This window comes from Schistocerca cancellata, chromosome 10 (assembly GCF_023864275.1).
Source record: "Schistocerca cancellata isolate TAMUIC-IGC-003103 chromosome 10, iqSchCanc2.1, whole genome shotgun sequence".
Classification (NCBI taxonomy): Eukaryota; Metazoa; Arthropoda; class Insecta; order Orthoptera; family Acrididae; genus Schistocerca; species Schistocerca cancellata.
Window position 1 is genome coordinate 121,105,045 of NC_064635.1, and position 24,257 is coordinate 121,129,301.

The 24,257-nt window shown below is 39.7% G+C and overlaps 1 protein-coding gene across 1 annotated transcript in view; it reads right to left on the reverse strand.

The window, feature by feature from the left end:
- LOC126106344 (uncharacterized) overlaps nucleotides 1-24,257 on the reverse strand; it is a 261,730-nt gene that overhangs the window by 81,699 nt on the left and 155,774 nt on the right. The window contains exons 16-19 of the mRNA XM_049912595.1: nucleotides 18,030-18,186; nucleotides 15,845-16,092; nucleotides 3,353-3,584; nucleotides 914-1,232 (exon numbers count right to left, since the gene is read on the reverse strand). Of these exons, the coding sequence (XP_049768552.1) occupies nucleotides 914-1,232; nucleotides 3,353-3,584; nucleotides 15,845-16,092; nucleotides 18,030-18,186 (956 nt within the window). The remainder of the gene's footprint in view (nucleotides 1-913; nucleotides 1,233-3,352; nucleotides 3,585-15,844; nucleotides 16,093-18,029; nucleotides 18,187-24,257) is intronic.

Consider the following 24,257-nt stretch of genomic DNA (forward strand, 5'->3'; position numbering starts at 1 on the left):
CGGTTCGCTGCAAAATTCCTGACCCTCTAATGGACCAGCCTGCAGTACCCTTGAGGGTAATGGATGTAAACTACTAAATCCACAGTCAATCCGTGGTTAGCATTAAACAAGTACCAACACTATGTCAGTCAGCATTATATTTACTGTGAGCCAACACCCCACACTCATCTTGTAAAGTTCCATGGTGTGCTACAGCAGTGTATAAATGCAACTGCCACTTGTATGTGAGTTTACTGATCTGCTGTCTGCATTTTATGAAGATTAATGGTCTGCTAATCATCATTGTGTTTGATAATGATAATAAACATATAAACATGAAAATCAAGTCCCAAAACAGTGTGAGTGATTATTTCAAAAATCACTAGAACATACTTAATAATGGCAAAATGGTCCTTAGAAAGAGAATGCTACAAAGGAAGATAATTGGCAGTTCAGTAAATTAGTTACAGGATTAATCATAAGAACCGCTGTGGTTTCAGAAGATGACTGCACGAAGACGACCGGCATACATAAAAATGTAGTATTGTAGTCACAGAGTGCACCACTAGGGGGCAGGAATGTCAGAACATGTAGACAAAGCATTACCTTTATAAAGTCTCATCAAATTATGTTGTGCTTGCAGATAGGCAGCCCAATGAATACATTACCAAAGCAAACTTCCGTTTTTGTGCCTCCCAGGTAGGAGCAACAGTGATTCAATGAGTTGCATGCACGTATTGACATTTACTGCATCACACACATTGAGCATCTTGGAGACAGTCTCTGTCCACTGATATGAGCTGTCTTCTGAAGCCCCACAGGTATTTACAAATAACCCTGTAGTGTACGGTCATTAATAACTATGTCTGGTGCTAAAGGGTGTCAGTACACATCAAAAGAAACAGAAAATAATGATTCGGTTTCAGTAACTTACCTTCAGATAACTTCCCCACAATGTGCACTAATTCATTTTTTATTCTACCTGTGCAATCATTCTCTACCCATTTTGGTGTTCCCAGTAGGCCTTGCAGGACCAGTAACAGGCCGTGCAACTGGTTATTTGTGTCATACATGCCACCAGTTTGCCGGTCTTTATGCTGTATCTCCAGCTGCTTCACTATTTGGCCCACATGACACACAATATCCTCTACTGGTGTAAGGTTTGTGTAAGCCTTGGCTGCCACACGGCGCACTGCGTGCACTCGACTACTAGTCACCACTCTGAACAGAGCATGGCAAAACTCCTCTGCTACCTGCAACACAAGTGTAAGTCACATTTATTAAACAGCTAGAGATGAGGCAACAGCCTCTAGTGCACAACGGCTATAAAGTACAACTTTAATCTAGCCTTCATCTACATCTACGTCCAAAATTGCTGTAGTATGTGGGACTTGTACCAAATAGGACTTATACAGGATATTGAATGTGTACAAAGAAGGGCAGCATGAATGGTCACAGGTTTGTTTCACCAATGGGAGAGTGTCATGGAAATGTTGAGGAAACTGAACTGGAAGATGTATATCTGCATTCACACTCCACAAACCACTGTGAAGTGTGTGGCAGAGGGAACTCATGATTGTACTAGTTATTAGGACTTCTTCCTGTTCCATTTATGTATGGAGTGTGTGAAGAGTGATTGATTAAACACCTTTGTGACCACTGTAATTAGACAAATCTTGTTCTCATGATCTCTATGGTAATGATACATATGGGATTGTAATACTTGCATATTCCTAAAGTTCATTTAAAGCTGGCTCTTGAAACTTTGTCAGAAGGCTTTCTCAGGTTGGTTTGCATTTGTCTTCAAGCATCTGCCAGTTCAGCTTCCTCAGCATCTGTGTGATACTCTCTCATGGGCAAAACAAACTGGAGTCCATTGTGCTGCTCTTGTCTGTTATACCCCCTGTTAATCCTACCTGGTATGGATTCACACACTTGAGCAATACCCTAGGATGGGTCACATAAGTGCTCCATAAGCAATTTCCTTTGTAGGCAGAATGCATTTTTCCAGTATCCCTACCAATGAACTGAAGTCTCCCACCCACATTACCTAGGGATTAGCCTATGTGATTGTTCCATTTAGTATCCTCACAAATTGTTACGTCCATGTATTTGTATCAGTTGACCAATTCCAGTTGTGATTCATTGATATTGTAGTTGTAGGATATTACATTTTTTCCAATTTCTGAAGTGCACAGTTTTACATACTTCAAAAGTTAAAGTAACTTTCCAACCTTTGTGCCACTTTGAAATTTTATAAAGATCCAAATGAATATTTGTGCAGCTTTTTTGAGGCAGAGCTTTTTTGTTGAGAACGGCACCATCAGCAAGAAGTTTGAGGTTACTACTATTATTGCATGCAAAGTAATGAATATACAGTATGAACAGCAAGGGACCCAACACATTTCCATGCAGCACATGTGAAGTAACTTCTACATCCGGCGATGACTCTACATCCAATGACTGTCATCCAAGATAATGCTGCATCCTCCCTCCTCTCTGCATAAAGTAATTACTAGGAAAATTATACACTATAATGAAATTTCCCAGTGATACACTATCATTCTTTATTGACGAACATGATACACTGCACTCATAAACAACATGCTCCAATAAAATTTCTGATACAGCAACCTTTTTCACATCTGTATTTACAATGTAAATATTATTTAATGACATTCACACGTGTGTCAATATAAAATGCACATATAAAATTATTTTCGCTCAAATGATATTATTTCAAGATTGCTGTACATATTTTGTGTATTTTTGTAGCAAGATACAATGACTATTATTATTAGTATTAATATTGATTATTGAAACAATCTGAAGTTCCAAATTAAAAATGAGTTGTAAGTGAAATTCTTTTCTCTCAAAATGTAAACATTATAATCACTGGAGTAACTTTATAATGTAATATCTCTGAAGTCAGTTACTCAGTGGGAAAGAGTGTTATGTCGGACATGCGCTTGTAAAAGTAGTAAGTCTGATCTTGCGTCAGTCTGTTGTTCTGAGACAACAACTGAATATACTGTGATAACGGAATGTGGAAAGTTGAATTCTAAAATACGAAAAGAAATTTGCAAGCAAGAATATCATCCCATTAAACTAAAGCCTGTGCGAAATATTATGCTACAATTGAATGGACTATGAGCAGAAGTTAAGTTAAACTGACACGCATTTTAATAAATGTCAGGGATATTCTAACCATTTCTTCTTATTTGTTGCTAATGTTTGACAAAATACCATGCAGACATAAACACAGAAGATAAATGTGAAGTTTTTTAACTAGAAATACTTTTTATGGACTGTAACTTTTGATCGAATAAAATTATACGTCGGTTGCACTGTGACGGTGTGAATGAGAACCGACCTGCATTTTTCCGAGGCTGTGGGGACAGGTGCCATGAGCAGAGACCTGCAGGAGGAGCATAAGGGCAGGTAGGAGGGCGGCTTGCTGCGGGAGGCTCTGCCAGCCTCCCCTGAGGGTGTCCAGGATACGGAGCCCCAGGCTGGGGTACTGCCGAACCAGGGACTCGAGGCTACTGCCGCTGGCTGGGGCGATCTTGGAGCTGATGGCAGTCAGCAGCTGCTGGCACGCATTCCTGTAGTGATAGAACATGCATTCTCAGTGTTGCTGTTGCAGAAACTATTGATGTTCATTGCATCTAAATGTTTTCGTCCTAGCATTTCCCCGTTATAGAGTCACGTCTTAAGGTTGAGAGTCCCTCTTTTAATTTCAAATATGTATGGGGTGTGACACATATCAGTAGAAATATTGAATATTTGATAGTTGAATATTTATGCAGCTTCTTTCAGATAGTATTTAATTACAGATAACTGCATTACCTGCAAAAACCTGATTTTACTATTAACATTGTCTGCAAGATCATTAATGTAAAACATGAACAGCAAGGGTCCCAACACACTTCCCTGGAGCACAGCCAAAGTTAATTGTACATCTGATGATGACTCTCCATCCAAGATAACATGCTGTGTCCTCCTTAGCAATAAGTTCTCAATCCAGTCACAGATTTCACTTGGTACCCCATATGATCATACTTTTGACAATAAGTATAGGTGCGGTACTGAGTCAAATGCTTTACAGAAAACAAGAAACACTGCATCTACCTAGTTCCCTTGATCCAAAGCGTTCAGTATGTCATGTGCTGGTTGGCACTGACAATGTCATTTTGCTCAAGATACCTCATTATGTTTGAGCTTTTGTTTCTAATGTACATAAATGATCTTCCACTACTATGAAGGCTATCCACAAAGTACATTACATTTTGGAATTAAAAATAAATAAAGTTTTGGAATTTTTTTTATTATATACAGATGAAAGCCACACTTAAATACTACTTTTCTACATAGTTGCCATTTAAATTAAGGCACTTATCGTAGCGATGGACGAGCTTGGAAATTCCTTCGTCGTAAAATTCGACCGCCTGCACCTTCAACCACGTGGTTACCTCTTCTTGAAGCTGTGTGTCATCATCAAAACGCTGCATAGCCAACCACTTCTTCATTGCTGTGAATAAGTGGAAGTCACTCGGTGCCAGGTTGGGACTGTACGGCGGATGAGGAAACAACTCCCACTTACAAGATTCGAGAACTTCACGAGTGACATTTGCCGTGTGGGCCCGGGCGTTGTCGTGAATCAGCAAGATCTTTGAGCCCAACTTCCCCTGCGCTTGTTTTGTATTGCTCTTCAGAGGTTGTGCAGAGTTTGGCAATACCTTTCGGAGTTTATTGTAGTGCCTCTTTCCAGGGAATCCACAAGAATCACACCTTTTCTGTCCCAAAAGACAGTCGCCATCACCTTCCTTGCCGACATTGTCTGCATGCATTTCTTGGGTTTTTTTGGGGGGAATTTGTGTGCCCCCACTGCATTGACTGCAATTTTGTCTTGCAATTCACATGCTTAACCCATGTTTCGTCACCAGTAATGATGCGATCGAGTAATGAGTCGCCATCTTTCTCGTAAGCGTCCAAAAACCTTAACGCTGCAGCCATTCACTGATTTTTGTGAATCTCTGTCAAGATTTTTGGTATCCATCTTGCACAAAACTTGGGGTAACCAAGCTTTTTGGCAATGATTTTGTGCAACAAACTTTGTGAAATTTGTGGAAAACTCATAGAGAGTTCCGTTATTGTGAAATTAGGGTTTTCACGGACCGCAGCTTCGACTTTTTCAACAAGTTCGGCAGTCACTATGCTGGGTCTTCCACTTTGCTCTTCATCGTGATCGTTAGTTTGGTCATTTTTAAATTTTATGACCCATTGACGCACTCCACCTTCAGTGATTATGTTGTCCCCATACACTTCACAAAGCTGCCAATAGATTTCTATCAGTGTACGGTTTTTTGCACTCAGAAACCTTATTACAGCACGCACTTCACACTTCGCGGCATTTTCAATTAACGCTGACATTTCAAATTGTCACAGTAATTCAACGGAGTACAGCACGAACCTCTCACTAGCACGGCAGGATGCCGACTGAGTGGCGGAATGCCATGACACCAAGATGGCCACGCTAGCCCTGCCCCTAACGGACACAAACAAAAATGTAATGTACTTTGTGGATAGCCCTTGTAACTTTACAGGACAGTTCCAAACATGTAAGGTAAGGTTTGCTAATGGCGTAGACATACTCAAAGGCAAAACGAAAGCTTACCAGACACAGTTCAGATGATAACTGAACAAGACTGCAACAGTTTCACAGCAACAGTTTAACTCATAATCTCACAAAGGCACAGATTATTCCATTTCAGTCAAGCAATAATGACCAGTTATCAGCAAATGTAAACTTTAATGGTTGTACACTGATTGAAACAAACTTTTTAAAGTTCTTTGGGGTCCTGCTGAATAACAAATTAAAGTGGATTCAACACATGGACAAACTAAACAATAAGCGCAGTTCAGTGTGTTTTTTCCTTAGCAGCATCTCTCATTGAGCTGACCAAAATAAAACAGTGTTGGTTTATTTTCCATATCTTCATTTCCTGTTTTCATATGGAATTATATTACTGGACAGTGCAAGTAAAACAAATGAAGGGCATTATTTGTGCTGACTTCAACATACATATAAGAGCTGATCAAGGTTTGCCATTTCACTGAAGGGCTTGTTATCTACAAATGGCCAAATACTAAATTTTAGCAAATTCCCTAGAGTAACAGAGTTTTCTATAAGTTGTGCAGATCATATTGTAGCAGTATAAATTATAGTACTACAAAAAGTTGATTTTAGGCTTGGGGATACCTGACCATGCATCCCTTTCTCTCTAATTGCCAGATTGAGATAAAAACTATAAAGTGAAAAAGATTCAGGAACACCAGTCAATGAAATGTGGATTTATGAAACTTCTTGGTCACTCAGAGATCAGTGTTCAATAAGTACAGTGATGGAAAAAAAAAATCTGCTACATCAAGAAGGAGTTGTGTGACATAAACAAAAGTTGACAGCCATGTTTCTACATCTGAAAGATGTCCATCCAAATTTCACACTAGACACTTAAGTGTGGCACTGGTAGTATCACTAAGAGGATACAAATCAGATTTGCTTTAAATACACACTGTAGCATTCACTAGCATTAGTTACTGTTGAGACTGGGCGGGTTGAGTTAATGTTATTCAACAGTGCCTTTAAGGTGACAAAGAAGAAGCTGGATGTTCCTTCTGTGATACTGCAGAAAGTCTTGCCAGGAATGTAACCACTGTACATGACTGCTGCCACTTGTGCCATGAGAATGTTTGGTCGCAAGAAGACGGAGCTCCAGATGGCCACGTGGCACTACCGAGAAGGAAGACCATTGTGTTTCGTGTATGATTTTGGTGCATTGTACTGCATCTGCAGCAGTTAGCACCACAGAGGTATAGCATACTGTTACAAACTTCGACCATAGATACTAGTAGACTGGCCTTGCTGTGCAGAAGCTATGGGGCTAGTGTGGCTCCAACATAAACCACGTGACTGTTGGCAAAACGTGGCGGGATTTCAAATCAGCGGTCTGCCATCCTATGTTTGTATCGGATTTTCCCCACATTTCTCAATTGACTGCCAAACGCTTCCCACAAAAACTACTTCTTTATTTGTGAAAAATTATGCCAGAACTACATTTGACCTGGATTTGTTCAAAGTACCATTTAAAAAATCTAACAAATACATTGAACGCCACTCTGGTGGGCAGCGGGACGAAATTACTATAAACTATCAATTATAGTAAAAAGTCGTTAAAATTCTTTTAACAGTAAGAGTGGGCTCGTGTCAAAACTTTAAACATTGTATTCGCCACGTTTCGAGCTTTAGTCACTTATAAAAGAAAATGGGCTATGGGAATTATGTCAACTATAGGTGTCAAAATTGTTTACTTTAGGAGCAGGTCCATTTTATAGTATCAATTTTAGGTGCACTTCAAAGGTTCAGTTCCCACTATTTTTACAAAAGTTTAAACTATCAGTTTAAAAAAAATGATATTTTAGATGAAAGGTGAGACTTTGCAGTTTCAGAAAATAATTTTGGAGCCTAGGTTTAAAAATGACAGACACTGTAAATACAAATTATAGATATACTTCTCCGCGAAGTGCTTCGAGCAAAGGCGCGTATGTGCAAACGGCTTAAAGTTTTTCCGTTTCAGGGCCTATATCCAAAGCTGCCTTCGGTTTTCATCCTTACGGAACCTATGAGTAGCAACGAGAAACGATTATACTTACTTCTGTAATCGAATTATCACAGATACTTTCGAAAATGTAATATCAGTCTGACTTTACAGGCATCACTTTGAACACTTTAATTTACGTAATACTCTATTTCAAGTGTAAAAAACATATAAAAGTCACTTCAGCAGATTTCAATAAACGCATCTGCACTATCTTAGACACACTTACACGTGAAATGTAATGCCATTTCCCCGACAAAACGCTGAGTACAGCCATAAGCGCAACACGAAACAACCATGTTTTGCCAACATTCACGTGACTTCAGCCAAGAGATGTTGGAGCCACGAAAATGACGTCAGGGCCAGTCTATTATATTTATGGTCGAAGGTTACAAATCAGTTACTCCAAGAACATCTTTGACTCAGACACCCTGTAGCAAGCACTCCACTGACACCAAACCACTGCCATTTGCGACTTCAGTGGTGTCAAGCGAGAGCTCATTGGAGGGTAGGTGGGAAGTCTGTTGTATTTCCTGATGAAAGCTGGTTCTACCGCAGTGCCAGTGATGGCTGTGTATTGGTTAGAAGGTGGACAGTTGAGGGCCAGCAACCAACCTGTCTGCATGCTAGACACACTGGATTTACGCCTAGAGTTATGGTCCAGGGTGTGATTTTGCAGGGAAGCAGGAGCACTATTACCATTACCCCACATACCCTGACTGCAAATTTGCACATCAGTCGGGTGATTTGGCCAGTTGAGTTGCCATTCATGAACAGTATTCCAGAGGGTGTTTTCCAACAGGGTAACGCTTGCCCACATATTGCTGTTGTAACCCAACACGCTGTACAGAATGTCGACATGTTACCTTGGCCTCCTTCATCACCAGATCTGTCTCCTATCGAGCACATATAGGACATCATTGGATGACCACTGCAGCATCATCCACAACTAACATTAACCATCCTTGTATTGACCGACCAAGTGCAACAGGCATGGAACTGCATGATAATAATAATAATAAAGATTTTATTGTCTTTAGGCCATTACAGCAATTGACAACATCAAATGAAGATACAATTTATAATACAGTGTGATAAGGTATTGACTACTGAAATATTTTAGTTTATATTACAATAAATGTACAGTGGGTCATCTGTTGGATTACTGCATTTTACAGTTGAAGAATTCATTGATATCATAGAACGGGTGGGCAATAAACCATTCATGCAGTCTTTCTTTGAATGTATGTTCAGGAAGATCCTGTGTAGCATGTGGCAGCTTATTAAATAGTTTGTGCCCTGTGACTTCATAGCTATTTATTGATTTTGATAATCTGTGGTAAGGCATGTATATGTGTTTGATGCTTCTTGTGTTGTAACAATGTACATTTTCTCTATGTTTCACATCTTGTAGGTTCTTCTTCGTAAAGATTAAGACATTGTATATATAGAGGTTTATTACTGTCATAATTTTTTGTTTAGTAAATAAGGGTTTGCAGTGAGCCTTATGTGAATAATTTGTAATTATCCTAATGGCTTTCTTCTGCAATAATAGGATGTCATGTATATGACTACAGTTACCTCACAAGATAATGCCATAGGATATTATACTTCGGAAAAATGCAAAATAAGATGATCTGAAGTATGTTTCAGGTACACAATTTCTAAGTTGTCTTAATAAATAAATTACTCTAGATAGCTTACTACTAATATAGTTTACATGTTGGCCCCAGAATAACTTTTCGTCTAAATAAACTCCCAGGAATTTAACAGAACTAGGGTCATCAGATAGTGGCTTGTCTCTTAGAGTGAAGATTATCTGCTGATTTTTATTTTCATTTAGCAGGAAACCATTTGCTCTGAACCAATATGCTGCGTGAGTGAGTGAGTGAGTGTATTTTCAGCACAGGTTTTAAGATCATTAAGACTGTTACTGCTATGAGGAAAAGTTGTATCTTCTGCATGTAATACAGTGGTGGATCTAATAAACGAGCGGAGGTCATTGATCATTATCAGAAACAGGAAGGGACCCAATACAGATCCATGAGGCACACCTACTTTAACATTTTCTATGTTTGACGTTTCCTGACATGTGGCACCTGTACAACACAATGCACACACGTCTGCATTCAACATTCTTGTGGTTACACATTTTCAATGGCTTATGTTGTGTTTATATTAACTTGTGATCTTGCAATGTTAATCACTTAAATAGGTTACCTCAACAAATGTACTCCCAATATTTCATTACTCTACATCAATTATTTATTGGTGCTATGATTCTTTTCTGTCAGTGTACTAACTACAATGCTTTTGTATCAGAATTCATGAGTATATTCAATGGAAATTACCAGAGTACATCTCAGATCCACTAAAACAAACTCACGAATAACTGAAGGCATAAAGATCTGTAACAATAGAAACAGGAAACTGCACATGGACACAAAGAATGACCATGATGCAGAGTTTCTCACGTATGTTAACAGTTACAAAAGAACATCTGAAAGTGTTGTTAAATAGGGAAAAAAATGGCAAACAGTACATTCATCTCAAATGCCACAAACAATTCGAAAGTTGTACAGCAAAGTGTCAAGACTGCTGTAGGTGTTGAGAAAAAATAATCATTTTAACTCTAAATTAAAAAGTGATGGAGAAACTGTTACAAGCTCCACCCAGATCTGTGAAGAATTCAACAGGTACCTTACAACTTGAAACAAAATGGATGACTTCTCTCCTCCCAACATAATGCAACACAGGTATGGAGAATTTCAATTTACTCATGTATTATGTCATGAGGTGGCAGCACTATAAGATTCATTTTAAATAATCTTAAATCTGTGGCTGTGCGATGAAATTTGAACAAAAATAATAAAACCATGATGATATAATATAGCATCTAAACTCTGCCTTATAGTAAATCTGTCACTTGATGAGGGCTGGAGGGCTGCTTCTATACAACAGGGTGAAATACACAGGAATGTTACTCATGTACAAAAGGGGCAGACAAGATGAGATATGAAATTTCTTCTCGGTATCAATACCATTACGTCTTATTCTAAAATATTTGAGTGAACAGTTTGTAATGAATTAGAAATGTATAACAAAACTCATAACATTATTCTGAATAATCAGTATGGATTTAGTAAGGGGCTAAGTACTGTGCAAAATGAACTAAAACTACCTGGCAGATTAAAACTGTGTGCTGGACCAAAACTCAAACTCAGAACCTTTGCCTTTCCTGGGGAAGTACTCAACCAATTGTGCTACCAAGCACAACTCACATCCCATCCTCACAGCTTTACCCCTGCTAGTACCTTGTCTCCTACCTTCCAAACTTCAGAGAAGCTCTCTTGTGAACCTTACAGAACTAGCACTCCTGGAAGAAAGGATATTGCAGAGACATGGCTTAGCCACAGCCAGGGGCACGTTTTCTGAATGAGATTTTCACTCTTTAGTGGAGGGTGCACTGATATGAAATTTCATGGCAGATTAAAACTGTGGGTTGGACTGAGACTTGAACTCAGGACCTTTGCCTCTACCTGTAGAGCACTTGCCCGTGAAAGGCAGAGATACCACGTTTCAGTCTGGCACACAGTTTTTATCTGCCAGGAAGTTTCATACCAGTGCACACTCTGCTGCACAGTGAAAATCTTATTCTATTAATGAGCTAATCACTAAAATAAGCAAAAGTTTTGATAACAAGCTGTATGAGTCTGGTATCTTTTGTTACCTCACTCAAGCATTTGACTACTGCTTCACAAGATGCCTGCTTATGGTTTTCATAGAAAATCTTTCAGCTGGTTCTCATTCTATCTCAAAAATAGGAAACACACAGCAGTTATACAACAAAAGGTGAGAGAGCCTGTTCTAATTGGAAGGAGACACAAGCAGGCATATACCAAGGATTCATACTAAGTCCATTACTGCTCCTGTATTATGAATGGCATTCAGAAATGGTTTAAAATCACATTGTTTTACAAATACCATGCAAACTATGGGTATGTCCTCTCATAGGACAATGACCTGATTCTACTACACCAAGCAGACACTAGATGCAGTTGTGAACAGTGTGTATAGTGAAAGCACAGTGCTCACTTGATGTTATGTAGAGAAAGCTATGGACAAGATGGGAGGTGACTATCAGGAACAAAGATGGACCACATGGTTTTTGTGAAAAGAAGGGGCCAAAAAATACATATTTGTGAACAGCTAACTGAGGTTTATGGTCAAGGAGCTTCTACACAAAAGGCTGTTTACAACTGGATGTTGGGTTCGCTATTAGAATGGAATTTGCATACAATAATGTAAGTACTGGTCATCTGACAACACTGCGGACTCCAGGGAACATTGATTATGGCTGATAGGTGCATAACCTTTGATGAACTGGAATAGACCTTGACTGTGCAACCCTGCACTCCATTATTTGTGACAACTTGGATACCAGTACATAAAAGGTGTGTGTACACTGGGTTCAATGGGACTTGACACAGGCCCAGAAGGAGAACAGAACTGAAGTCTGTTGTCAACAATTGCAAATGAAGAATGAACATCCAGATTTTTTTTTGGAGAAACTGGTGGTGAGTCATGGTGGTGCTACCATACACCTGAGAATAAATGCCAGTCCATGTGACAGAAACATCCTGAGAGTTTTCATCTGCAGGCAACCAGATGATCTCTGTCTCTCTGGACACTCGTGGCATACTGCTAATGGACTGGCTTCCACAAAGAACAACAGCCAACAGCAGGGTGTTCTGCAATGCCCTTACACAATTTAGACACAAGATTCAGCAAAGGAGACAGGCTAACTGGTCAAAAGAAGTGCTCCTTCAGTACAACAATTTGTGGCCACACACCAGCAATGCCAAGACTGCAGAGTTGACATCACTGGTCTTCACTGTTGTCTCACAGCCACCATATTGGGTCTTGTTCCATCTGATTACGCTTTATTAATAACATGAAGGAAACATTGCGAGGTAAGAGGTTCAGCAACAATGAAGAAATGCAGGCAGCTGTCCACAAGTGGATGCTTAGCACCTCCATACAACGGTTCTGTGATGCAATAATGAAGCTGCCAGGAAGCTGGCAGCATTGTATTAGCATGAATAGGGAGTATAATGAGAGATCCCATACATATTCACTTATGTTCATTGATAAATAAGGTACAAAAACTTAATACTGTAAATAATTTCTGATTGTTCCTCATACATAAATGCCATTTACAATAACCTCAGAAAGAATTCTGTATACAGATGACTCAAAAGCAGTAGCTTTCTATGAGACCAACAAAGAACTAGCACACAACAATAAACAAACTCTTAAAGAATTTGAAACCTGGATAAATATTAATACTATGAAACTGAACCTTACAGAACACAAATTGTACATTTCAGAACCAAACAAGTTGCTGAATATACATCAGAGTTAAATTATTTGGATAAAGAGGTGATTGCTACAGACACTGTTAAATTAATTACAGTTATTTTAACCAAAAACTTGTTATAGACTGATTGTATTCATTGCTTAGTGAAGCAAGAAAACAGTTTTATATAAACAATAAGAGTTCTAAATAATGTAACTGATTTAACTGTTGCCGGCCGGAGTGGCCGAGCGGTTCTAGACGCTACAGTCTGGAACCGCGAGACCGCTACGGTCGCAGGTTCGAATCCTGCCTCGGGCATGGATGTGTATGATGTTAGTTAGGTTTAAGTAGTTCTAAGTTCTAGGGTACTGATGACCTCAGAAGTTAAGTCCCATAGTGCTCAGAGCCATTTAACTGTTAAGAAAATTTACACTCCTGGAAATGGAAAAAAGAACACATTGACACCGGTGTGTCAGACCCACCATACTTGCTCCGGACACTGCGAGAGGGCTGTACAAGCAATGATCACACGCACGGCACAGCGGACACACCAGGAACCACGGTGTTGGCCGTTGAATGGCGCTAGCTGCGCAGCATTTGTGCACCGCCGCCGTCAGTGTCAGCCAGTTTGCCGTGGCATACAGAGCTCCATCGCAGTCTTTAACACTGGTAGCATGCCGCGACAGTGTGGACGTGAACCGTATGTGCAGTTGACGGACTTTGAGTGAGGGCGTATAGTGGGCATACTGGAGGCCGGGTGGACGTACTGCCGAATTGCTCAACACGTGGGGCGTGAGGTCTCCACAGTACATCGACGTTGTCGCCAGTGGTCGGCGGAAGGTGCACGTGCCCGTCGACCTGGGACCGGACCGCAGCGACGCACGGATGCACGCCAAGACCGTAGGATCCTACGCAGTGCCATAGGGGACCGCACCGCCACTTCCCAGCAAATTAGGGACACTGTTGCTCCTGGGGTATCGGCGAGGACCATTCGCAACCGTCTCCATGAAGCTGGGCTACGGTCCCGCACACCGTTAGGCCGTCTTCCGCTCATGCCCCAACATCATGCAGCCCGCCTCCAGTGGTGTCGCGACAGGCGTGAATGGAGGGACGAATGGAGACGTGTCGTCTTCAGCGATGAGAGTCACTTCTGCCTTGGTGCCAGTGATGGTCGTATGCGTGTTTGGCGCCGTGCAGGTGAGCGCCACAATCAGGACTGCATACGACCGAGGCACACAGGGCCAACACCCAGCATCATGGTGTGGGGAGCGATCTCCTACACTGGCCGTACACCACTGGTGATCGTCGAGGGGACACTGAATAGTGCACGGTACATCCAAACCGTCATCGAACCCATCGTTCTACCATTCCTAGACCAGCAAGGGAACTTGCTGTTCCAACAGAACAAAGCACGTCTGCATGTATCCCGTGCCACCCAACGTGCTCTAGAAGGTGTAAGTCAACTACCCTGGCCAGCAAGATCTCCGGATTTGTCCCCCATTGAGCATGTTTGGGACTGGATGAAGCGTCGTCTCATGCGGTCTGCACATCCAGCACGAACGCTGGTCCAACTGAGGCGCCAGGTGGAAATGGCATGGCAAGCCGTTCCACAGGACTACATCCATCATCTCTACGATCGTCTCCATGGGAGAACAGCAGCCTGCATTGCTGCGAAAGGTGGATATACACTGTACTAGAGCCGACATTGTGCATGCTCTGTTGCCTGTGTCTATGTGCCTGTGGTTCTGTCAGTGTGATCATGTGATGTATCTGACCCCAGGAATGTGTCAATAAAGTTTCCCCTTCCTGGGACAATGAATTGACGGTGTTCTTATTTCAATTTCCAGGAGTGTATATCATGCAAATTTTATATCAGTTGCTGGATAAGGCATAATTCTTTGGGGTTTTGAAAACACAAACATGCTCAGAGAGTACAAGCTATAGTAAAAATCATCAGAGTTATGAAGGGAATAAACAACAAGCAAGCTTCTAAACCATTATTCAAAAGCCTTGACCTAATGACAATTCCTTGATTGTTCATTTATCAAATACTCCTCTTTGAGCTAAGAAACCAACAACTTTTCAAAGTAAATTCTTTTACACATGTTTATGAAACATCAGAATACATGATGCCTTGTCACAGGCTTAGCTTGTGTGAAAATGGTTTTGAAGTGTAGCAATAAACTTAATCCAAATTCAAGGGTAACAAACTAAAAACTGCAGAGAAAAACATTGAAAAGTACTTAAAAAGCAAATGTTATTATAGTGTAGATTTTATGATTGAGGAAGGTAAGCATCAGACACTGAAAACTTCCATTGCAAACTCCCTATCTCTGTCTGTCTGTGTATTAGGCCCATGGAGTGCTACAACAAATGCTTAAATGCATAGAAAAATAGCTAAGATATCAAAATATGTTGTAAAATAAATTTTCTTTCATTATCTCAAACAAAAAGATCTCAAGAAACAAATGTTTTTTTACATTTAGAATGACCCTTGTATAAAAAGTGAATCTGAACCCAAAAATACTTTCTGCAGTGAAGAATCACCACTTAAGACCACAGGTCAACAACAAAAATCATGACTTATGGAAACATACTTGCAGATGACAGGCAGAAAGAATATTCATTTATTATAACACATGTTAATATAATTTCTAACTTTTCCTCTTATTTCATCTCAATGTGAGTGAGAACTGATCACAAAGCATTTCACAGGAGGCATTTGTGAAATTTACAAATTAATAACATAATGGTTATTGTATATAGCAAAGATAAGAGGGAGTTTAGAATATCCAAGCTGCAATTGTAAGCCAAACATAGTCATCAACTGAAATAATAAAGGCTGTACCTGATAGGCCATGCAGAGCAATCAGTAATTCTGGTAATGCAAAGGAAAGTGATGGGCTCTATGTAAGGGGTCATGCCAATCCACAGTCCAGCATCTCTTATCAGAGCGGCCAAGCACAAAATAGCTCTCATCTGTGGCAGGTCAAATGCATCAGGAACTGCCAGTTGCTTCTCTCCAGATAATGAATAATTTGGCAGCTCCTGGGATGCTATCTCAGTAAGCCTGGAAGCTGCCAACTGCAGGAGTGGCTGAAAAGAAAATCTACAAATGTATCTCCTCTCTCTCTCTCTCTCTCTCTCTCTCTCTCTCTCTCTCTCTCTCTCTCTCTCTCTCTCACACACACACACACACACACACACACAGATTTACATATGCTGCAAACCAAAAATTTATGACCACTAGTTTAACATCAAGTTGATCCACCTCGGAATGCAACATAGCAGCACTGCTGCATGGTATGTATTTAGCAAGTCCTTGTTAGGCTTGTGGAGGTATGTTGTGTACAGAGGTCATCCCACTACTGTAAATTACAGATTGGTGGTTTGAGGCTATGGAGCTGGCACCAAATAGTGTTCCAGGTGTATTCCAGTGGGTTTCTATCAGGCGAATTTTGGTGGCCAAGGCACGAATGTGAGCTCACTATCAAGCTCCTGAGCCACTGTAACATGATTCTGTCCTTGGGACACAGGCAGTTATACTGCTGGAAGATGGTACTGCCATTGGGGAAGACTTCAAGCAAGACAGGATGTGCCTGGTTTGCAATAATGATCACATAGTCCACAGCTGTCTTTGTGCCTTTGATTGCTACCATAGGTCTCACTGAAGCACATAGCATAACCCTGCCCCACCAGCCTATGTTCATGGCACAATGCACATTTTGAGCAGCTGTTTGCCTGGAAGATGGCGTATCCAGACACAACCATCTATCTGATATAACAAGAAGTGTGATTCATCTGAGAAGGCACCACATTTCCATTTATCTACTGTTCAACCTCGATGATCCCATGCCTACTGTAATTGTAATTGATGATGGTTTTAGCTCAGCACGGTGTAATGGTGGCGTGTTTTTGTTGACCACTACACTGACACTAGTGTTGCGAGGTGGCCCCTTCTGCCCCAAGAACGGAATGCACTGGACACTGTTGGGATGAGATCTTTCATTACCCTGGAGTGGTGGCCATCGACATGTTTAAACTCAGAAGAGTTTTCCAATGTTGGTGTTGATGGGCTCAGGCGAGGCGTAAAGGTACATGAGTTGGCCTTCAGCTCCGAAAGCCCATATCAATGATGTTTTGTTGAAAGGTTCACAAGCTGACACTTGTTGATGTCCCAGCATTGAAATCTGCAGCAATTTGCAGAAGGGTTGCACTTCTGTCATGCTGAACGATTCTCTTCAGTTGCTGTTGGTCCCGCCCTTGCAGGATCTTTTTCTGACCACAGCGATGTCAGAGATTTGATGTTTTACTGGATTCCTGATATTCATGATGCAATTGTGAAATGGTCGAATGGGAATATCCCCACTTCATTGCTACTCGTAGATGCTGTGTCCCATCGCTCATACGTGGACTGTAACACCACGTTCAAACTCACTTAAATTTTGTAGCAGCAGTAAGTGATTTAACAACTGCTCCAGGTACTGGTTGTCTTTTATAGGTGTTGCCTGTTTACATATCTCTGTATTTGAATATGCATGCCTATACCAGTTTCTTTGGCACTTCAGTGTATAACTATATTAGTGAGGTACCTATTTCCAATGAGATTCATGCTTTCTTTGAACTGTTCAGCAACTGCATCATCTGAGGTGGGAGTTGGCAAAAGTAAACAATTGTTAATTTATTCAAATTGTCAAGTATAATTTCTACCCATATGAAGTTACAGAAGCTATCTACTCCAATAATTTGCAGTTGTACGTAATTTGCCTGGCCTGAATCCAATGGACCACATCTTGGATACTATTGGGCAGCAATTCTGCATCCACAAACTACTGGTGCATAATCTACGGGAATTGTGTGACCTTTGTGTAGACATGTAGTGCCATATACCTCCAGACAGCTGCTGAGGACTTCTTGATCCATATCACACAGAATCATTGCTGTCTAGTTTACCAAAGGTGGACCAAAACACTATTAAATGTGTAGGCTTAATCTTTTGGATCATCGGTGTAAGCACCAGCATTGTTACTCACCTTATCTGGACGGCAATCTGCAACAGCAACTTTATTGATCACGAGGGGCAGCCCAGGTGAGCGACGTGTTGCTGTTATTTTGGAGTTTTGAAGTAAATCCAGACATTGCAGTAACTGTTTCCTAACTGCCTGTTCCACATGTGGCCTTCGACAATTCCTATTAACAAGTAAAAAAGTAAATAACACTGTGTTTAAATTACATTATTTGATCTCAACATTACTATTAAAATCTATGATATAATATAACAAAGGACACAGGAAACTCAAAATAAACCTATGCTATGAGAAATCAGTCAGTTATTTCACTTTTCTGCAGCTGCAAGGGTAACGATATATCATATAATGTATCATATTGTACTTTTCTCCAGTTGGGATATATCACAGAATATATCAAAATGCACGCAATAATTATTAGAAGGAAAGAAAACTGAATAATAAAAAAAGGAAACATGACCTGTCTGAATGAAAATAATACTGAAAATAACAATAATGCAATATGGTGTAATAATATACAAGATTTGGCTTATTTTAATAATAGGCTGTAAGGAGAGATGGAGATAGGGCCACTTAAGGAAACAGTAGTTCTTGTTGAGGAGACTCTAAAGCAAATGAATCTGATACATCTGTTGATAAGTCCTCACTTTAAAAGGATATTTAGCAAGCAATCTGATAAGAAATATACTGAAGCACCAAAGAAACTTGTTGTGACTCGCCGATTATTCAAAGTGCCGCCGCGCAATTACGCACGTCCTCTACATGCGGCGCTGTCTGCCAGCCAGGCAGCAGCTGCGCCACCTAAGTGGCCAGCTGAGCAGCGGCCGCTAGATTGAGACTCAGTGTTTAATCGAATGCCAACTTGTACACAGGTCTACTTACTCAGTGCCTTATATGTGTTGTTGTCCGAAATATGTGTTAAATTTGAAGATATAAAAAAACTGGTATAGGCATCTGTATTCAAATACAGAGATATGTAAACAGGCCAAATATGGTGCTGTGATGAAGTGGCATTTTTTTTGTACAACCATTTCACGAGTGTACCATGAATATCAGAAATCAGGTAAAACATCAAATCTTCAACATCACTGCAGACAGGACCAACAATGAATCAAGAGAATTGTTCAACATGGCAGAACTGCAACCCTTCTGCAAATTGCTGCAGATTTCAGTGCTGGGCTACCAACAAGTGACAGCGTGCAAACCATTCAATGAAACATCATCAATATGGGCTTTTGGAGATGAAGGCCCACTTGTGTACCCTTGATGACTGCATGACACAAAGCTTTACACCTCACCTGGGCGCATCAACACTGACATTAGACTGTGGATGACTGGAAATATGTTGCCTGGTCGGACGAGTCTCATTTCTAATTGTATCGAGCAGATGGATGTGTGCGGGTATGGAGACAACCTCATGATTTCATGGACCCTACATGTCAGCAGGGGACTGATCAAGCCGGTGAAGGCTCTGTAATGGTGTGGCGCACATGCAGTTGGACCCCTGATATGTCTAGATATGACTCTGACAGATGACACTTACTTAAGCATTCTGTCAGCTCACCTGCATCCATTCATGTCCATTGTGCATTCTGATGAATTTGGGCAACACCCCAAATGTCCAAAATTGCTACAGAGTGGTTCCAGGAACACTCTTCTGAGTTTAAATACTTCTGCTGGCCACCAAACTACCCACACATGAACATTTTTGAGTATATATGTGATGCCTTGCAACATGCTGTTCAAAAGAGATATTCAACCCCTTGTACTCTTACAGATTTATGGACAGCCCTGCAGGATTCATGGTGTCAATTTTTCCAGCACCACTTCAGACATTAGTCGAGTCCATGTCATGTCATGCTGGAGTTCTGCTGTGTGCTCATGGGGGCCCTACACAATATTAGGCAGGTGTACCAGTGTCTTTGGCTGTTCAGTGTATTATCTGCATGTGAATACACATAATAGTGAACTAATATACTTCTTGTAAACTGCAGCTATTAATTGCACAAATGCTAGTTCTGTTTTTATCATGTATTTTATTTACTTTAAGTAAATAATTCTTCCAGAATTTTTTAAATGGAAAAGTGTCAAACTACAAAACAAAATGCTCAAAACCAAGGGAGTACTAGCATTTTTTCCTGGTGCTTACAGTTTCTTTTGCCTGAAAGAAAGGTGTTGTGTGTGTCAAGTCTCACAGTGTTGTCCATTTTATCTGTATAACCAACCTCCCTCCTTTCTTTTTTGCACCTGCCCCCACCCCATAACTGGCTGGATTGATTGGTTAATTGTATAATAAAACTGGACATCACTTTAATGAAGAACCCTATACACTGTTTTAATGAAAACATGACACTTTATGTCAGATTTTTGTCACTTGAAACTAGTAGGTCATTTATATTAAGGCTGATTGATTATAGTTACTACGCATTTTTAAAACTTTGCTTGATTTCATATATTATTTACTCATGAACTTTTTAATAAATTCTCAATATATTCTGAGGACAATTTATTTAAGGATGTCATCTTTCCACTGTTCACTGCAATTTTGGCACTTAGACTGTTGTCATGTGCTTCTGCAATGTTGTTACAACTACTAAGTTTTTGATAAGATGTAACAATTGCAACATCACATATAATGCTTGAAACAACACATAAAAACTTAGAAACAAAGGTTTGGTCTAAGTCAAAGCTATCCTGTCATTATAAAAATATTGAGATGTTCAAGGCTGTTACCAAGAAAGCCTAGATTGCAATTTTTTTGAAAATCCTCCTATAATACATTTAATCTAGGAGAGGCTATCATTTATATAAATTTTGTCTTATAATTATAATTTTTTGGTAACCAGATTTAATCAGTATGTTGTATTTAAAATATTTTTTTAAATTTTTAATTTGGAATATTTTCTTATAAACTATCCAGTATTATGTTGTTATTGATACCACACAAGTCATAAAGGTAACTATTTCACTTGATATCAACTACACTAAAAATTTTCATTGGAAGTAACAAAAATAATAATTTATACAGACATAATTATTATTATTATTATTATTATTGACTTAAGCCTACTAAGGTGCACTTATGACTCATTCTTATTCGATGCTCTCTTCCGTTCCAAATATCTCTTGAGCACTGCTGATAATTGCTCCTCTCTCTCCTGTGAAAGGGGATTCAGAAGTTCAGGGACTCTAGGTGGTAGGGTCCGAGTCTACCATAGCACAAAATTGGAAACAATCTTCTACCTCGCCCCTATGTCACACATCAAACACAGGAGCTTTTGAAGAAATTTGGGTGGACTGTTATGCCCCATCCCTCATATAGCCTGGACTTAACCCCCAGCAATTATTACCTCTTCCCCAAGCTAAGGGGGAACTTAGGTGGCAAGTCTGATCAGAGGTCACACACTTCCTCAACGGGTTGGTGGGAGACTTCTTCAGCTTAGGAATACAAAAGCTGGAGCTCCGTCTTCAAAAGTGTGTTGAAAAAAATGAAAACTCTGTTGAAAACTAGAGAAAAGTGTAAGGTTTTCAATGATGTATAAATAAATAACAATAAACAATGTCTTCTATTTGTTAAAAATATGGGAACCTTACTCTTGGTACAACCCTCGTTAATACTGACTAACTGCTCTGCCCGTGACCCTGCAATGAGAGCTACACTGAACTTCCATTTACCAAGAAAGAATAAACATATGACTCAAAACAGCGTTTTCTAACAAGGGCTAAGACTGTACAGTAAATTGCTTAAAGAGATTAGGGAGATTACCGAAACAAACTTATTTAAAAAGACAGTAACAATGTACCTGTTAAGCAATACATTCTATACATTCAAAGGTTACTTAGACAATAGAAAGTAGGTATTTGGCAAAAAAGTAACAAATACAAATAATAATGACATTAATACAACATATATCATTTCATATAATGCCTTCACACTATGTATTTTTCGTTCTCTTTCTTTATTTTGTGGAAAAACTGTCTTCCAAAGCGATGCAAGGCATAACAGTAAAACCTTACTCTTGTTTTCCTGATATCTCATTTGTTACAGAGGGATAACAACTCAATTTTCCCAGTTAGTGAAGGGGAAGTTGCATTACACAGAATAGACACCAGCCATCATCACTACAGTCCTGAGTGAGCTGTTAGTGTATGTAGAGCCACATTATGAAACAATGCGTACGTAGACTGTGTAGCGTGCGCACTGACCTGGAGAGGGAAAAGAATTGACAGTGTAACACTAGTCTTACATTATTAAATAACTTCTTTGCAAAACACTACTACACAGGATGTTTATAATTAAACTTCTGCTACTTGAATCAGTGTAGATGGAAAACTATTTATTATACAGGTACCGAACTTCATAGGAATGACATCCAGGCTGTGTGCTGCAGGATTTGGTTGCTAGCAGGTGTAATGTCATGAGCTGCCATCAAGCACCAGTACTGGTGTGTCAGTGTGCATTATAGTTGCAGACTGTCAACATGGACCTGGACAAGGTAAACAGAGCTTTAATAGTAAGGCTGTTTTATGAAAACAACAGCAATAGTGCTGTGCTCTTCATGAGTACTGACGTGTTAAAGGAATACAGAGAGGTGCTCTTTCCACACTGGGGTAAAAGAACATGATTTGGAAGTTTGAGTTAACTGGTGATTTGGGAATTGCTCCTGAGAGAGACCAACACCTAATTGCAGGACTAACTGTTGAAGAAGTTACTGTTATCATGACAGGATGCCGGACACAATGTGTGATCTTCAATCAGTGCACAAGCAGTGTTACAACAGTTGAATATTCCATGGTCTACCATTTGAAAAGTGTTGCAAACAATCTCTAGTGTGGTTCCAGGCTGTTGTGGATGCAGATGTTCATCACATTGAGAAACATTTGTGACCTGGAATGTAAACATGGTGCCTAATTGATAAACATTATCCTCTCATGTGGAAATCAAAATGTGTTTCTTTGGATGGTTAATTTGTTATTTATCTTCCACATGTCCTTATAAATGTTTCCACAAAGATTCAATGTCCTACAATCACTCGTTTTTCATGGGAGCTGTCTCAAGTAGTGAAAGTTTAATTATAAACAACCTGTACACTATGAATAAACTGAATCAGACAGCACTGGTTTAGAGAAAGTGGCCTTGTATTTGGAACGATGGAGAATCCAACCTTCATTTGGCCATCCTGATACCAGGTTTCCCTTTGGCTTCCCTAAATTACTTCAGACAAATGCAAGGATGGTTCCTACTATAAGGCCATGGCCAACTACCCATTCCATTCATGTCAAAATAGACCTGTAAGTATGCAAATGCCTGTATATATGAATTAAGTTATTTTGTCAGCCTAAAAGTACTACATCAGGTTCAGTATCCTTGAAAAGTGATCTACGGATGAATAAAATTACTGTTGTTACTACTACTACTTCTACTGTTATTATTGCTGCTATTACACTACCAAATCATGGGATGAATGGTGGAAGAGAGAGAAAGAGAGAGAGACAGAGGAAGAGAGAGAGGGATTAAGAGAAGTTACCCTAGAAGAAATATGTTCACATGAGGTACTCAGTACATTCACTCACCATTAGAATGAAAGACTACACTGTTGTACTTGAAACAGACAATTTTCTTCTGTTAGAGCAAACAGTTATAATATTTTGGTGGCTAATTTTTTATCCACATAACAACAAATTCTCTCGAGGCAATAAATAAATTATGAGACAGAATTGTTGATTAGTACTTACCTTTCAGAGATCAAACATGCAGTACTACGTACTGCCAATAGACACAAATAAAAGAAAAGTGACCACAATGAAGGAACTAATAATTCCAAAAGGTAGGATAGTGTATGCACTTATATATGTGTCATTCATCATTCACACATTGTGTTCCATCAATCACAACATGAGGGATGTAGAATGATTCAAGTTATACGCTCGCAGGCAGAAGACAGCACTGCTGGCTACTTCAGTAAAGTACATTAACCACAAACTGTGACCAGAACTAATCAACTCAAATGGATAATTCTGGTAATTACTGCTGGATTGCTTCATACATGTATGTTAGCTGAAGAACACCTTTATAAAAAACCATTGCTATTCCTCCTATACTACTCAGTTGTTGTTGTTATCTAATACTTCAAACACAGTGTTTCAACTTTAGACAAACCACCATTAGCTGTCTACATACTGACAAAGTCAGGACCTATCTTAAACAAATACAATACCTGAGCAAAAGTTGTT